General features: G+C 34.8%; 1 protein-coding gene across 1 annotated transcript; it reads left to right on the forward strand.

Moving 5' to 3' along the window:
- The first annotated feature begins 1547 nt into the window (after positions 1–1547).
- LOC135128204 (uncharacterized) lies at positions 1548–2341 on the forward strand. The gene is made up of 2 exons (XM_064055098.1): positions 1548–1968; positions 2103–2341. Exons 1-2 carry the CDS (start codon positions 1548–1550, stop codon positions 2339–2341), a joined length of 660 nt encoding a protein of 219 aa, XP_063911168.1.
- The last annotated feature ends 14775 nt before the right edge of the window (positions 2342–17116 follow it).

Here is a 17116-nt window from a genome sequence, read left to right on the forward strand (position 1 = left end):
TTTAATTCTGAATCTGCTAACCCGAATGTTTTGAAATCTCGCAGATGTTTTAAGGCTATAAAGAGCATCATAAATCTTTACTCAAAATATATTTGGTTATCCCCTCCAAAAACTTTATGACGTCAGCTCAAAAGTTTGCCGAATAAATCCTGTCTAAACTGCACAAAATATGATTTATCACTCCATTCATATTTTTTGGATTTGCATATACAGGGTGACTCAAAAAAATTAATGAATGCGTAAATGTATTTTATTGAGTTAATCAGGAACTACACTACCGAATGTTTTGAAATCTAGCAAATATTTTAAAGTTATAAAGAGCATAATAAATTTTTAGTCAAAATATATTTGGTTATCTTCTCCAAAAAACTGACGACGTCAGCTCAAAAGTTAGTCGAATAAATCCTATCTAGAATATACAAAATATGATGAGTCTGTACTTGTAATTTATCATTCCATTCATGTTTTTTGAATTTGCATATACCGGGGGACTCAAAAAAAATAACGAATGCATAAATTTATGTTATTGGTTTACTCAGGAACTACAAAACCGAATGGTTTGAAATCTACTGCGAAAAAAAAACATAACAGGCATGCAGTCGTCTTTAGACCAATTTTTTGTAGCTCCTATAAGTTAAAATAAAGGTTTGTTTGGACTGTTAAAGAAGCATGATGATTAATGAGCCTATATTTCAAGTGAGTTTTCCCACAACAAAATTTTGTGATGACGTTTTCAAGATTTTAGCAAGGATACATATACTGAGGGACTATTAATTGTTGTCATTTTTTGTCAGGTTGACAACATATTTAAAATCTTTTGATGGCATACCTGATGTAAAAGTGAAATCTAAGGCCTGCCGTCTTTTCATTAGGTTTTTAGGCGCCCTTATGTCAAAATTGACAACTGAGAACTAATCGACAAAACTGGCAATAATTCAGAATTGCCAAAACGAAGATTTGCTTCAGTCGTTGACAGTCACCCGCTACTAGTTTGGACAAGTGCGGTGTAGTAATATTAAAAAGTTCTTTATACTCAATTTTCAATTCTCTTATTCGATAATTTTTTTAAATCACTCTGTATTCGATGCATCGATAACCACAAGTGTAGATTCATTATAATTTGGAATATTTTACATAGGATTTATTAACCAAAATTATGGTAGGAAATAAACAGATAAACTTTGATTAAGCTTTTGTCATGCTTATTTGGTGTTACGGTTTCAAAGTTAAATTGGAAAGTGTTGTTAAATGATTTTGATTTTTTGAAATCTGGATGTCTTCGGTAAAAACTCTACATGGATTCAAAAACCAACTACAGCAGTATTTTATTGGCACGTCTCTAAAGAGGCGTCACTGTCAGACCATAGATGGTTTATGTATACGTCAAAATGTATAGACTTAGGGACAAAGAAAGACGTCAAGGAACCCTAGGCTGACAAACTGGGCTTTATACAACGAAAAACTGGACCTGTGTACAGTCGATAGCAATAGAATATAAATCGACAGAACACATAAAGAAAACTCTGACCATTATCAACGAGTCTCTAATGTCAGCTTATGAGAAAAGTTGCCCCCTAAAGAAGGAAGACCTGGGAAAAGGTACATCATGGCGGAACCGAAGGCTCAGCCTACTTCAATCGGGGCTAAGAAAACTTTTCAATAGAGCAAAAAACACTAAGAAAATTGAGGACTGGGAAGCCTTTAAAGAGCACCGCAAAGAGTTTAAGAAAGAATTAAGAAAGAGGAAACGGGAAACGTGGAGATCCTCCTGCAGCGACATAACGTCGACTGCTTCGGCCGCAAGGCTGAAGAGAGTTTTGTCGAAGGACTACTCATATCAACCAGGTTTCCTAAAGAAAGAAGATGATACTTTTACAGCCACCTTAGAAGAGTCCGCAGAACTTTTGCTGCAGACTATGTTTCCAGGCACCAAAAGGACTATCTCCTATTCCAAAATGGATGTAGCCGGTACTCAACCTTCCCCGAAGAACTGAGCGTTGGCGGCAAAGGTAGTCATGGAGGCAACACTGGAGTGGGCAGTTGACAGCTTTTCCCCATATAAATCTCCGGGAGTGGACGGTATCTATTCCGCCCTCCTGCAGGGGGGAATGAGCAGACTACGCCCTATCTTGTTGCCAATGCTTTCAACTACATAGCGAATGCATCGCGAAAAGTAGTACCTAAGCCAGGACAACAAGATTACACCGTGGCTAAGTCCTATAGAGCAATTAGCTTAACATCATTCTTGCTGAAAACGTTAAAAAGACCAAGCGAAAAAGAGATTCGGGAGATCGTTTTAAGCAAGCAACCTCTACATCCGAACCAACATGCCTACATCTAAGGAAGATCCACGGATACGGCCTTACACACAGTTGTAAACCGTATAGAGTAGGCAATGGAGAACACATTCTCCACCTTAGGAATGTTCTTGGATATTGAAGGAGCGTTCTATAAAACGACCTTCAAAAGCATCGGTCTAGTCCTACAAGAGCACTATGTGAACCCTATCTTGAGTAGATGGTAAACTGGTTGTGTCACGTCCTGTGACAATTGGGGGTGTTATAATTAACACATTTGTCTTCTACTCTAAGATTTATTACCTAAACTAACTACAAAACTAATTATATTGACTTGGTACCTACCACGGTGTATAATAAGTTAGGTGTTACGACGAAGCGTATTCACCGTGCATCGAGTTGACGCCGGTTTAGTCACGATGAGCGGTCGAGAGAGACAGACAGCGGCGGCCTGTAACCTCTCACTTAGATCTGTTTAGCAGCGTTTGGCGGGCTTTTTCCCTCTGTAGGTGTGACAGATTTTGCTAGGTTTTCTCTGCGATTTCTTACTTGTTTTTTGATTTATCAATAAAAATGGGTAGAAAATGTGTTGTGCCTAATTGTTCTAGCGGATACAATGGTAATCCCGAAAAAGTGTCGGTGTTTCGGGTACCTAAAGACAGATTACTGGAATGGCACTTTTATTGCAGTAGTGAACTGCTGCTTTTGAACAACACTTTGCACCAAAAAATACTGGTCGTCGCTATAGTAATAGTAGGCATTTTATGTTGAATTTTATTTTTACTTAAAACAATTACTCCCTTTTTATCGGTTATGTGTTATGTTTTAACATTCAAGAAACAGAATTTATGTTTATTTTCAGAGGGTTTTTGAATGCGATATGTATTTTTTTTTTATTCCACATAAACTATACTTTTTGCAGAGATTTTTCAGCACAATTCGACAAGCAGGTTGTGCCAATGGACATCCCTTATCTATAACTCTTTGCAGCTATACCGAATGTTATCGGTTTATAAATTATTATTAAAACCTCGGAAATTTGGTAATTGCACACAGATGCAGGTAAATAGTAATGCAAATCATTCGTTATCATTTAATGACTCCAAAAATATTTTTGAAACAAATACCAGAATGCGGGAAAAATCATCTTGAGAAAATAAGAAGGAAAATTGAATATATTTTAGATACAGATTCACCGATTAACGAAATAGACGAACAACTATTTGAAGATGCACTACAACTAAAATTGTTGACAACATCATTTATTACTTAGCTGGATTTGTCGCAAAAAAAATTGTACAATACTTCAAAATGTAACATTTGCCGTGAACAGTTATATAACAAAGAAGATCCATGTTCTAGTAGGTACATCTGAATTTACTAGTACAAAATCCAGGGGGTGGTTAAACCATCCAGATTTGTTAATGTTTAATATGTTCCGATGGGTGGAAGGGATACTTATGAAATATATCGATTTTGTGGATGTATTCGATGCAACAATTGAAGAGCTATTGGCAACAAAAATTTTTATGACTATTTACTTTCCTTTTTCTTGTGAAGAGCATAGAATGGAAATATTTTCAAATGCAATATATTTTTACACAATTATGCAAATTAAACAATTTTATAAACAGGAACAAGAGAAAACAACCAAGGCATGTGCAGAAAAAAGAAAATACTCTCGATTACAGACTACGTAATAATGGTAAATTTTTATTTCTCAAACAGTAAAGCAGATAATGGTTAATGGATATTTTTTAGTTGTCTTGTGAAACGAACAGAAGTGAGTGAAACTAATATAATATGTGAAGGCGAAAAGAACTATCTTTAACAACGAGTTTACATTCATCTTTTTAAATAAATTATTATTTTAAAAATGTTTAAAGTTTTTATTTTAATACAACGGATAATTAATTTTGATGATTTTTGGACCTAAATGGCTTTAATTCCGACAAATACTTCTCCCGTCTCTTTCCCGTCAGTGCGATTGATGATGGCCGCCCTCTTCTGTTTCTCTCACTCCAAATCTGTGACTAGTTGGGGACACGTTTCACGCGCTCGTCGGAACACCTAACTTATTATACACCGTGGTACCTACTTAGTCATTTTCTTCTTGTTCGGCAGTCTTGAAGGGACACACACTGCCACAGTATCGACCTTCGTCCAGCCAACAACACTTCAAGTTTCTCATTCTAACTGTGACTAACTGTCCTCGATTTGCCACTATCCAAGTTTTTTTGTTGGCCCAAGCATTTTGCAGTTTCTTTGCGAAATACCTGGCATCAGCCAAACTTACTTTTTGAGGGCAAATCCGTTTTGCAACTGTGACAGTATACTGAGGAATAGGAAAGTACTGATTAATGTATAATTCCTTCCGGGGCATTACCAGTTTAACAAACATCTACATACGATAGGAGTGGTAACAGACCCAATCTGTCGTTGATGCAATGAAGAAGAGGAAACAGGTGAGCACATTCTTCCTGAGTATCCAGCGCTAGCCTCCTACAGGAAATCCATACTAAGGGACTACTAGTATGGCAAAAATCCGGGAGTTCCCACCCTCTGCACTACTCAAGTACATTCAAGCAGTTGGGTGGCTTGAGTAGGGGAGCGGGGAGACACCCTGATATGGACTTAGGGAAGGTACAATGGATTCAAAGGCGATCCCTAAGTGCCGGCTGGCTACGGTTAGCCCCCATAAAATTAGATATCCAGAATCCGGTATCTTATTCTATAACATTTAAATAAAAATTACTATTGTAAATTCTGGAGATGAAGTCATCTGATTTTTGATGAGGATGATTAAATCAATTTTGGTTAGCGTTAACTATCTACACTATACCTATTCCTAACATACTTATGAAATTTGACAACAATTGGTTAAGTAATTTCGGAGATTGTCTGCCTAATAAAAAGCGACAGAGACGATAAACAGACAACCGGATAGACAGACAGACGGAACGACGAGAAATATGAAAGAATAAGCCATTCGTCGGATACACCATATTAAAATACTTCGTTAACTTGCGCTCGGGAAGTAAAATGAAGGAGGAGCGGGGGGGGGGGACAAAATGGATACTTTGGCAGAAACTGTGATGGAGTTGTTGAAGGATATAAGAGAAAGCAAAACCAGCAAGAACATCAAGAGGATTAAGAAGCGCAATAGAAATTTTCACGATACAAAAAATAGAAGTGAAAGGCAAAGAGGCGATGGCAAATAAAAATCAATCAAGAAGAAAAGAAAGATAAATGTCGAATTGACAAAGAAGGAATTAGAAATACAATAAAAAGTAAAACAGTCCCCAGCACAGGGAAAAAGTAGGGAAAAAAAGATAGAGCAAAAGAAAACCACAAAAGAACCCAATTGGAACCAAAAAATTAAGAAGTAATAGCAGGGCAAATAAAAATACGACAAGTCAGGCGAACAAAATCGATAGGAATAAGGAAATGAACAAAAGACTTAACAAGAAAAGGAATGGTAATATTTAATGTAGTACAAAAACAAAAGGCTTACAAAGGAAATATATATACAAAATATAGGAACTTGGACGAAGTCGAGAAGGAAGAGAAGAGGAATTGGTAGAAGAAATGATAAAACTTAAAATAGAAATACTAGGAATTTCGGAAACAAAACAAAAATAAAAATTGTGGACTGATAGTAGCTTATAGAGTAACAAAGATGCAACAAAAGATGAGTTGTATGGAAAACTGCAAAAAGCAATAGATAAGGGAGAGGAAAATATAATAAGAATAATATTACTCCCCCACTTAATCCCAGCAGGTATTTATACACTCAATTATATTGAAAAATTAACAGTAACTATGAAACAGTATACAAAAACAATAAAATAAAATAAAAACAACTCACGAATGAAAACTTAAGCCTAAAATCTCCTAATTCCTAGTAGACTACAGTGTCAAAACCGAAAAAAAAAAACTCAATACAATTTCTACGAGGGTAGAAACATGAAACCATACATCTTATAAGCTTCAAACACAATTTCTGTCATTTGTATGTAAAACATTAGTTTATTGTTAAAGGTAATTCCCAGATCTTTAAACTTTTCTCTAAGATTTAAGGGGACTGCATCGAATTGAAGATGCTTTTTAGAATACGAAACTAGAAACCATTTCTGTTTATTTAGTGATAAACTATGTTACTGTTGTCGTGCAGAATCCTGCAGTATTAATCACCACAAACAATTTCAGATCATCTGCAAAGAACAACTTCTCAGAGGATAAATGCTCAATAATGTCATTATTAAAGATAAAAATAGGAGTGGACCTAAATTAGAACCCTGTGGAACTCCAGGTATAGACCAATGTAATTCAGAAAAGACCTTACGATAATGTCTGCATTCAATCAATTAAATACCACCTGAAAAATTTAAGTAATGCCTCGGGGAAGCTAAACTGACGAAGGTTGTGTATAAAATATTTTACAGACGAATAAATTTGCTTAGAAACCACTGATTCAAATATCCTCTTGAAATTACATAATAAACTTATTGTCCTATAGTTCTTCACGTCTCCAGAATTAAATTTGGAGCAGATGCGTAATTTTTTCCAAAGATCTAGGAGCAGATTTTTCGTTAATAGAGCAAAAAAGTTAAGCAATCAGATTTAATACAAACATTACTAAAATGACGGGCAAAAGCATTAACTATAGGTTATATATAATTGTGATGATATCATGTAACACATTAAGCCAGAAATACGTGCACTCTCTTTTTTGTTTGAAAAAAACGTCCAAAATGACTTAGGAGCTATTGAAACATTATTTTCAACTTTGCGCATGCATATTTTAGAAACAGCTTGAATAAGCACTTTACTTGGAACGGTGGAATTTAAATAATTGAGTGTAATGTGCAGTTTCAAATTTCTTATACAGTTTGTGTACCGAGTAGCGAATTTGGATTGTAGATAATATTTTTTATTTCCTGATTAAACAATACAGGATATTCAGAAGGATGATTTAAAACTTAGGAACGGCAGCAGCAAAAATTTCATGCAGGTTAGCATAAAATTTGCAACAAATCTCGTCACCACTAGCATCAATATTTAAGAACTCTCAGTTATAAGTAGCATATCATAAAGGACTGAACTTTGCTTTTCTAAAATCATATTGTTCAAGATTGTTACTGAGGAAAGATTGATGACGGACCGCAGATATAAAACAAATGATGACAGAGAAAGAAGGTAGTGAAGAAAACAACAAAGAAAGCAAAAGTCAGGACAAAATTCGGAAAGAAAATGGCCTAAAACTATAGGGAAAAAAGAAAATTGTTTTTGCAACACCTAGCAACTAAACCAAAAGAGGAAATATAATATTACAAACATAAAGGACAAGGAGGGAAAATAAGAAAGCAATGGATAGATGGTAACATTTCCAGGAATTGACAGAAGATGATCTAAATGAAGGGAAAGAACTGAGAAAAGTACATGAGAAAAATAATATAAAATCTGTATAAATGCAATTCTTAAGAAAGGATGATATTTATAGTGGTAAAAATTATTATTCCTCAGTTGGTTCGTTTTTTTTTTATATTTTTGTCATTTGAAATGTGCATCTGTTATTGTTTAGATTTCTGTACTGTTGGATTTTATGACAAACCGAATAAAGAAAACTACTAATTTTTGGTCCACGATTGCAAAACTACGTTATACATTATTATAAAATCCTCGCAACAAAAACAGGGTAAAGTATACACACGTCCGATTTACATAAATAATCTACGTTGGTTCAGCCAAGTTTGAACTTTGTATTTCACGTTAATTAGATTTTAGTCCCGGAGAATCTCTTTCACTGTTTACACACAATGTGTCAGATAATCAGTACTCGTCATGACAACACACTACATACATTGATGGAATTGTAATTGGTAATTCGATTCATTTGATTACCATTGATTTAGATCGATTAGCCTGCAATTTACTTTTCTATGTTTTAGTGCCATTACGTTACTTTAACGACGTTTCGAATTAACTACAAATTACACGCCCTTATCGAAAACAATTCATTAAATTCGATTTTATGTAATCCTCGTCTTTAACCAATCAGATTAAATATTCAAGAGGTTGCAGGGTGAGGTGACCTGAAAGAACACGCTTCGTTCATTTTATGGAGTGTGGTAACATTTAAATAAAATCAGGTTTGTCAAGCTAATACATTTGCGTAATTTTCAACTAATTAACTCATTTAATATCAAAGCACAGTTAACTAAAATAAAATACACAAGTGGGTTAATTTTCAGAGTGTATATATTTGGAGAGAGTGATTATAAATGTTTGCTCATCAGAGCTGGTCTTTTTGCGCTTGGTGTTGGTGATGGAACTAATTAAACAACAAACCTAAAAAATGGGCGACCTAGAAATCGTCGCCTAATCTGAAAAAAACTTGTATAATCTTTAAGAGCAAAATAGTATCGAATTTAATGGACAAATATTTACAACAAAATGAGATTCGTTAATTTATGAGGTAGTCGAAATGGAAAACGGTAGAGGTAGAAGTGCTTTTTCCATGTCTATCCCCACCAAAAAGTTGATGACGTAATTACAAAAACATATTAGCACAGCTTGATTTACAAGTAAATTATATTTTTCTAATTCTGAGTTTTAAAATGTCCATCACACAAAAAATAGCTTTTCTATGTCTTGGAGTTTCGTGGAACGAAAGACACATTTTTATATCTAAAATTTCCCGATCTGACCTTTAAAGTCGTAGAACAAATTGGAAGTGTCTTCGCCTGTGAATCCCCGCCCTAATCAATGCGAGCGCCCGTCCGCGTAAGTGGTTATATATTTTAAATACAATTTGGCTTAAGCACTGATTGCTATCGTTTTTAATTTGATACTACAATATCGCCTTAAAGTCTATTCCACTAATACCCTCGCTTTTCATAATAAAACTGAAGCAGAATTTCGCCGCATCATCGCTTTTGGCGCGAAAACTGCATAAAACGGAAAAATCACCCCTTCAACAGTTCGCGGTTAATTACGGACGGGCGTTTCCTCCGATTTTATTATTTTCGAAAAAGTATTTTCGTGTCGGATGCGTTTATCAGATTGGATGGGTGTATGACGGTTATTGTTTATGCGTCAATAAAGTCCGTGATATTAATTAGCGGGGTTTGCAGGGTATACTTATTTGGGGAAGTGAAATGTTGTGTCGGACGTAATATTCGGAAGCTTTACGTTCGAGGTTTGTTAATCAAACGGAAAGCTTTTTTGGTTTCGACACGTACACACAAACGGCCTGAATTTATCATTGCTTTAATGTTACTGACAACGTTTGGGAGTTTGCCCTCGGTCGCTACACGTGCAAGCCTGGGAGGGGTGACTTTGAGTGCACGACTTTAGATAGTCGAAGAATGGTTTCGAAGGACATTTACAAAGAATTAGAATTTTATAACGTGAAATATCTACTTTTAAAAGATGGTACTTCGAATTTTGAAACCACTGATTTTTACATTTTTGCGGTAATTAATTACAGGAGATTTTTTTACCAAATCACACAATTTTTTAACAAAAATGTGGTTGTTCGGTAATACGTTTTATTTATTTAAAACTGTTAATTGCCCGAATTTATTTACCGATGAAAAATCAACTTGATTTTAAACAAGCAATTCATGCGATTTTTCGGTAATTAAAACTAGACGTTTTAACATTGGCAACATTTGCTGTCCAATTTAACGTGCTTTTTTCTAATTTAAAAATTTGAAACTTGTTATCAGTCCATTTGTTACATAATTAGAATTGTACTGCGTCTTCTCATCCGAACACTCTTAATCTAGCTAGGTAGTACAATGCCAGGAACTTGTTTTCACGCACAATTTTTAGAATGATCACATCCTCACCTCACGTATTAGTCACCAGACCTGTCAGTTGTCATATATGCTCACTTTGTTGAAATTATTCAGAGCTTTGTAGGATGTACATTCTCAGACCTTACTAAATTGTAACATCGCCGTTTTTTATCCGTATTGAATTCTCAGATTCTGCTTTTTATACTGCAACAATATTTCCTTAAACGTCTACCTAGTTAGATAAAGGCAGAAAGATTGTTCGGATGAGAAGACGTAGTACAATTAAACAAGTCAAACGATTTTATAACTTTCGATCTTGACTGTGCTACTTTTCTCACTCGAATACTATGGATGATAAGCCATTCGAATAGATTCACTGTAAATTAGTAACAATTAGATAGAAATCGTTAGTTAAATCACCACGACGGTTGATTATGCTTTGTAAAATTTCCGAGACTTCGTTACTCTTTTTCATATCTTGACTCATGTTAGAGACGGTAATGCTTTCTCGATGTACTCAATTTCTTGACGTCTCGTTTGTCTGACATTCCGCTATTTGTTGCCCGTCGAATGTTACTTAAAACTTCTTTTTTACGACACTTCGTATTCAGGTCGATGCTAGCGCATTTTAGATAGACTTATCCAAGGTTTTAGGGATTTATTCGCGACAAACTCATTGATTCTTGCATAAAATAAGAGTCAGTTAATAATTAATTCCGGAAATAAAATTCACATTATATTTAATATAATAGCTTTTATGTTGTAACGGAACTAAACTCGCTGTGACTGTTTAAATTGTTTACATTTCAAATAGCTACTGGTTAGAATATTTGAAATAAATTTTCTATTTTATTAAATAAACAAGAGATAGACATAAATAGAAAACTTGCATTGTTGTATTCCACAACGTGTAGAACGTCGTCAGGATCACGCTGTTAATATACTTCGGGTTGCTATCACTCTGGAAGTGAAATCTCACTTCATTCACAATTTCAGGAACTTCCCTATTGATGTTCCCCGTTGACTTTAGTAAAAATACACAAAACTTAAAAGCTTCTTTCTATCCACCCCATCCGACCACTTCCACCCTCGAAAGCACCGCATCTCTTGCACTCGCCATCATCCCTTCAAACGACCCCATCAATACGATCCGTCGACGTTTAGGAAACTTTTACAACTGTCTCCACTTTACGACTCCATCAGTCCTCAAAAAAAGAATCGAAGAGAAAATAATTACTTAACCCCGCGGTATAAACAACCTTCTCGTGCCTTACTTCTGGAAAACAGGCTTGATTTACCACCTTCATACCAGACAGCATGTTCTGTTATGAATAATAGATCCGAACAACCTGTTAGAATAAATCTAGAGGCTGTCCGTGCGGGGGATGCTGGCCATTTTTCTTGTCGATTCGGATTTTCCTTCCACCTTAATGCCTCCCTTACAACTTAATACTATGCAAATTGCGTTTTTGACAGCCGGACTTCGTGCCACCCCTTGACCTATTAGGGTGCTATATTATTAAATCGCGTGATCGGGTGGTATTTATACGTTGCCGAGACACATACGACGCGTTCCCAATTTAATGTCCGCGAGGGTGGAGGTGCTTTCAGAAATTTCCTCCAAGAAACTATAATCTGAACATGATGTTAATTAGCTTATCTTAATTCCAATCCTGAATCCTAATTCCGTATTTATAGAAGGCGCTGGGTTTTTTCGAAAGTTGCCAACGCCGATATGTCGTTATTAGGGGGGTGTGAATAATTTATCGATTTCCGGAATTAACGTATTATTTTCTGGGAAAACAAAGCTCACTTAAACTTGTTTACTTATTCATCGATCGGACGAAGGAAAGAAAAGTGCATTCGCCTTTCGTTAAAAGGGTAGTGCTGATAATTTGCGCAATTTGCGATTTTTGGGGGAGAAATATTGATATTTCGGGGTGATTTCGCAAAATTTGCATATCTGTGATCAGTAGTACAATTTTAACTTACAGTAAATCGTGAATTTACATTTTAAATATTTAAGTAATCGTGATTTTTCGGTGTTAAATTTTATCTCACCCCTACTTTTAATATTTTTATGTTTCCGACATTGCAGGTGTCCTTGTTATTTATTCTACCTATTCAACTTACATTATTTTAACAATTCTTATTTTAGACAAAGAATTTTTACGAAACGCAACTATTTAAAATTGTAGTAAAATGAACAAATTTTTGATGAGAATTGTATGTAAACTTGGAGGAGCTTAAGATGCAGAAACGAGTTCATTGCTCTACAAAGCTCCGAAAGACAAGTACTTCAAGTTCACAAAAGTATAAATTGAAAAGTTAGAAGTTTTCTTATAAATTTTGTCAGTGATGTTTAGGAATAGTAATAAATCGTTCAAGAAAGCGTGCCTGTTTGAAGCGCTAGGAGAAACTAACGGTAAATTGTATTACGGCAATCCTCCTGCGAGAAATTCCCATGCAACGAACTTTGTACGAAATATGTCACTTTTTGCGATTATGTGATATATTTGCACTTAGGTTTCTGGAAATGTGAAGGTTGTGCTAATTTGTTAATAATAAATCATTATAGAGTCGAAGTAGGTGATGGAAACGTGCCGCCTCGCACTTCTGGACTTTATTAAATGCCCAAAGACTTACAACAAATACCAGACGAATCTATCTGGTTGCCTAAATGCTTCATATCATATTAAAAAGTAAAACTGATTCATTAAACAAATTTAGTGCTGTTAAACATCACAGTAAATGTTGAAAATGTTCAGCATTATTAGTCATTTCATTAATTTCAAAAATGTTCTGTAATATCCTTTTGTCAATACTTTAGATCCATTTCATGTTGCAACAGGAACTCGTGACTGCTGAGGAGATCTTGTCAAAGATGTTTGTGGATTTTGCTCAACTCGTCTCAAATCATCAACAACTTCTTTAGATACTGAAGGTCTTCCAGGAGATTTCCGTTTGTTGACACTGCCTGTGCGAGCAAATTTGTTGATTAAATTTGTAATGTGGGCCTCTAACTATGTTTCTTGAATTATTATCAAATCACGGTATTTGGCCAGATAATACACCCACTATCAGTTTACGAATGTTCTATTACGATAAGACATAACAATGAAAGTGTCTTGTTCAACAGAATAAACCATTTCCACGGTCTTCGCGTCCTATCATAAAAACAAAAATTTTCTTACGCAAGCACCAAAAATTTTGAAAACTATCATTTTGTTGTTTTGAGATTGGATCAACGAGAATGACTCTAATTCACACGTTAAAGCAATAAAAATGATGAGTTTAAATGACAGGTGACAAATGACATTAATAAAAGGTAAGAACTCTCATGATGAGGCATAACTTCAGCGAAGCGGGATTTTTGAAATCCATGGCCTACTACGCCCTTAGAATCATTTATAAAAACTCTGTATAAATAATAGAAATAATATTTCAAACACCCTGGTAAAACATTGTGTTGTATACGCATTGAACCTAATAATATCCAAGAAATGTTCTCTTGTTCAGTTGCCTTTTAGCTACATAATTTTTCAAAATTTACAAAATAAAAAAATTATATTTAATTATTCTTCGCTATTATGTCGCCAAAAATGAAATTAACTAAGTTACGAAAGTTCAAGTAAGGGAGAAAAACGGGATATTTTAACCTGAAATAATTTTCAAAATTTATGATAAATTAAAAAAATTAATTTAATCAGGAATCAAAACTCAAAAAATTTTGGAGTCCACAGTTTATCTAAAAAAATTTTTCTACTAAACAATATCCAAAATAACGTTAATAACCATTGTGAGCAATAAACTTCTTCTAGATCTTCAGATAAAAAGGTTTACTAAATTAAAAAAAAATAAAGGGAAACCACCCCTTTCAATTTTGTTTGAATTGATTAGTGCCTTAGTTGTATTGTGACCATGTTTAAATTGTGACTAGAATTTAGGCAATGTGTTCCACTTAGCTATAAAATCTTTCACTTCTTCTAATACGAGTTTTTCAAAATTTTTGATAACATAGGTAGTACTCAAATAGGTATTGAATCTTGTAAAGTGATAAAGAAACTCGTTTTCTTAATTTTCAATTCGTTGGAAAGACAGTTGTTTCCTTTGATGTATTAATTCTGCATGTTCCCAATTCTGTAAAATTGTACTACGTCTTCTCACCCAAACACTCTTTCTTTATCTGACTAGGTAATAAGCTACGTACTCGTTTCCACGCACAATTTTTAAAATTATCACATCCTGTGAACGACGATGTCATTTCCTGTTTGTCATCAGAGGTCGCACGAACCTATCAATTATCCAGAACACATGGCAAAAATTGACTAAATATCTTACGTCTCTTTTTAGGTATTATTCACATTTGTGTAGCAAATGTGTAAAATAAAAGATTGCAAATGATCTCGTTCGTGGTCTTAGAAGGATTCATTCGGATTCCGCAGTTGACCTTTGAAACAGAGGTCACTCATTTACTGTCAAACATGCATAGAATCTCACCGACATTATCGCTATTGGTATTCGAATTGAATTCTCAGAAAGTCTTTTGCGTTAGTAAACAGTTATATCTAAATTATAAATGCATATCTTACTTTAATATCTGCAACAATTTCTTTAAACGTCTACCTAGCTAGATTAAGAAATAGTGTTTGGACGAGAAGACGTAGCACAATTAAACAGGTGAAACGATTCTATGACGTTCGATCTTCTCGTCCAAACACTAGGTTCCCAATCCTCCCTTCGAATATTGTCGTAGCTTTACTTTAAATTTAATGACGAATGACAGGTTGGGGAGATCTCTGGTGACAAATAGGAGATGAAATCGATGTTCAGAGGGTGTCATCACTTCAAAAATTGTGCGTGGAAATACTACAGAGTTAGATAAAGAAACAGTGTTTGGGTGAGAAGACTAACACAATAAAGGTCGAATGTCATAAAATCGTTTTAATTACCAATAATAATTAACTCGAGTATTGCTTTTGAAATTAGATCTGCACCAATCGCGTAGATTTTAATTTATTTAAAGTTTACGTAAACTTTATCTACATAGACATGTTTTAGACTAAATAATTCGTTAAATAATAGTAATTTACGCCACAAATTCTTAACGGTGTCAGAGAATGTATCCCCTGTAAATAAATAAATTTCAGAAAGTAGTAGTAGTATATTGAGTAGCTACCTATTGAATCGATATAATTTTAACACACTTTAACAAATAATGACAATAACAATCTGAAATTTAATCTTGCGTTTCTGTTTCTGAAGCGTTTCTTATAAATTGGATGCAAATTTGTTCAAAAATGTTATTAATTATTCGACAAAACTTTCAAAGTGTTAATATCTTATTAGCCATCACGTCAAACCTCTTTGTTTCTTTTATTCGCCGTAAACTTCCCATCTGCACCCTTTTTGTGAACAGATTTCCTCGCTAATTACGCAACAAAGCCCCTAGACACTTGTATTTTGCATCACGATAATAAGAAACAATCTACAAAATACATCAGAGCTTCTTGAGACTGCAACAGTTGGTTTTTGCCAATTACCACTGATCGGCTTCCGCTCCTCATCCTGTATGCTAATTACCACCCTCCTCCTATCCTTAATGTTTTGTTTTCATTTGAAGTCTCACGATATAACAGCAAAACCCTTTTTGCTCGTTTCGGCAATAGTCTTAGGGGATGAACCCACCATCACGCCAGTGCAGTCGTCTTTTTGCAAGACTTATTGAAAGGAGAAGAGGGATTTCAGTACGTGATGTGAACAAGGCTTCACTCTGAAATGTTGTCTACATTTTAAATGGACGCTTAAGCCCTCTCGATTGGAAAATAGGGAGCTTCTTTCTGCGTTACGAATATGTAACGAGCGAGTAACGTTAGATTTAGGGAATTACAAGTTTGTGTGAGAGTTTTCGAAACATCCAACGTCAATATTTACACAGATAGCAGGTGCTTAAACCCCTAAGAAAATAATCTACACGATTATGTTCGTTTCGCTTCCATTTTGGGAAATTACTAAAGTAAACACAAAAGAAAATTGTGTGCTTGAGGAGTTCGGGAACATATAAACGATTATTGAAAATTTCCCAAAATCTAGCGCGGAAAGGTAAAATCTGGGCTATATCGTAAATTACTGCTTTTACCATCTCACACTTTTATTCTGCCTTAAAGGTGGTATTTGCGCGAAATAAATTCGTGTGACTGTGTAAAATCCGAACACTTTAGATGCAAATTTATTTCAGAAATGCGTTTGACAAAAGAGTCTAATTTAATTTTAACTTATGTGTCACAGGTACCAACTCACAAAAAAAAGTACATCGCATGGTTATGTCTCAACGATATAGCTGGAACTTATACTTATTAGAACTTAAAATAAGACGTAACTGATACATCAAAATGTTATGTCGATGTACCAGCAATGTCTGAAACAGTGTGGATGTCATCAGTACGTCACAATCTTTATGTAGTCAGCATTACTAAAACTCGTACCATGTTGATTCCATGAAACGGTAGAGGGAACGCAGATGTGCGCAGTATTTTCTTGAATCTGATACCTCTTAAGATTTCTTATAGCGACGTACCGAGATGGAAATATAATTGGTGACACAAAAATATATTTAGATTGTTTCTATCGAAATTATCAATAAACACCTAACTTACGAACATTTTTTGAGCACAAGAGTTTGCTTTGTTTTCTTAACGTGTTGTCGAACTTATAAATAGCCTTAGAAATTCGGATCAGGCATAAAGTTTTATTCCCGCTCTGCGCCAATCCAAGTTGATTAAAATTTCACATTATAATTCAAATGCATCCCAACCCAGCGGAGAAAAAATACTAAACCAATTTTCCCGTTTCCCCACATCAATATTCCTAGGTCTGTGGAACCTTTCTAAAACAAAAACTGGACCTGAGTTTACATTTTTATTTGCTCAAGGTGTGCACCCGACCCAGCGGCACGAATTTTAAATAAAGGCGATATAGAAAAATGCCCCTCTCCTATAAACTAGCCACTTTATT

The sequence above is a fragment of the Zophobas morio genome, unplaced genomic scaffold (genome assembly GCF_036711695.1).
Source record: "Zophobas morio isolate AGI-343-1 ecotype UQ-CSIRO unplaced genomic scaffold, CSIRO_AGI_Zmor_V1 ptg000012l, whole genome shotgun sequence".
Taxonomy (NCBI): Eukaryota; Metazoa; Arthropoda; class Insecta; order Coleoptera; family Tenebrionidae; genus Zophobas; species Zophobas morio.

Excerpts from the sequence above, each read along its gene's own strand:
- LOC135128204 (XM_064055098.1), top strand. The coding sequence starts at position 1,548 with ATGTCAGCTTATGAGAAAAGTTGCCCCCTAAAGAAGGAAGACCTGGGA. Across the intron at positions 1,969-2,102 it reads TTCCAAAATGGATGTAGCCG|GGGGGAATGAGCAGACTACG; the intron begins GTACTCAACCTT and ends GCCCTCCTGCAG.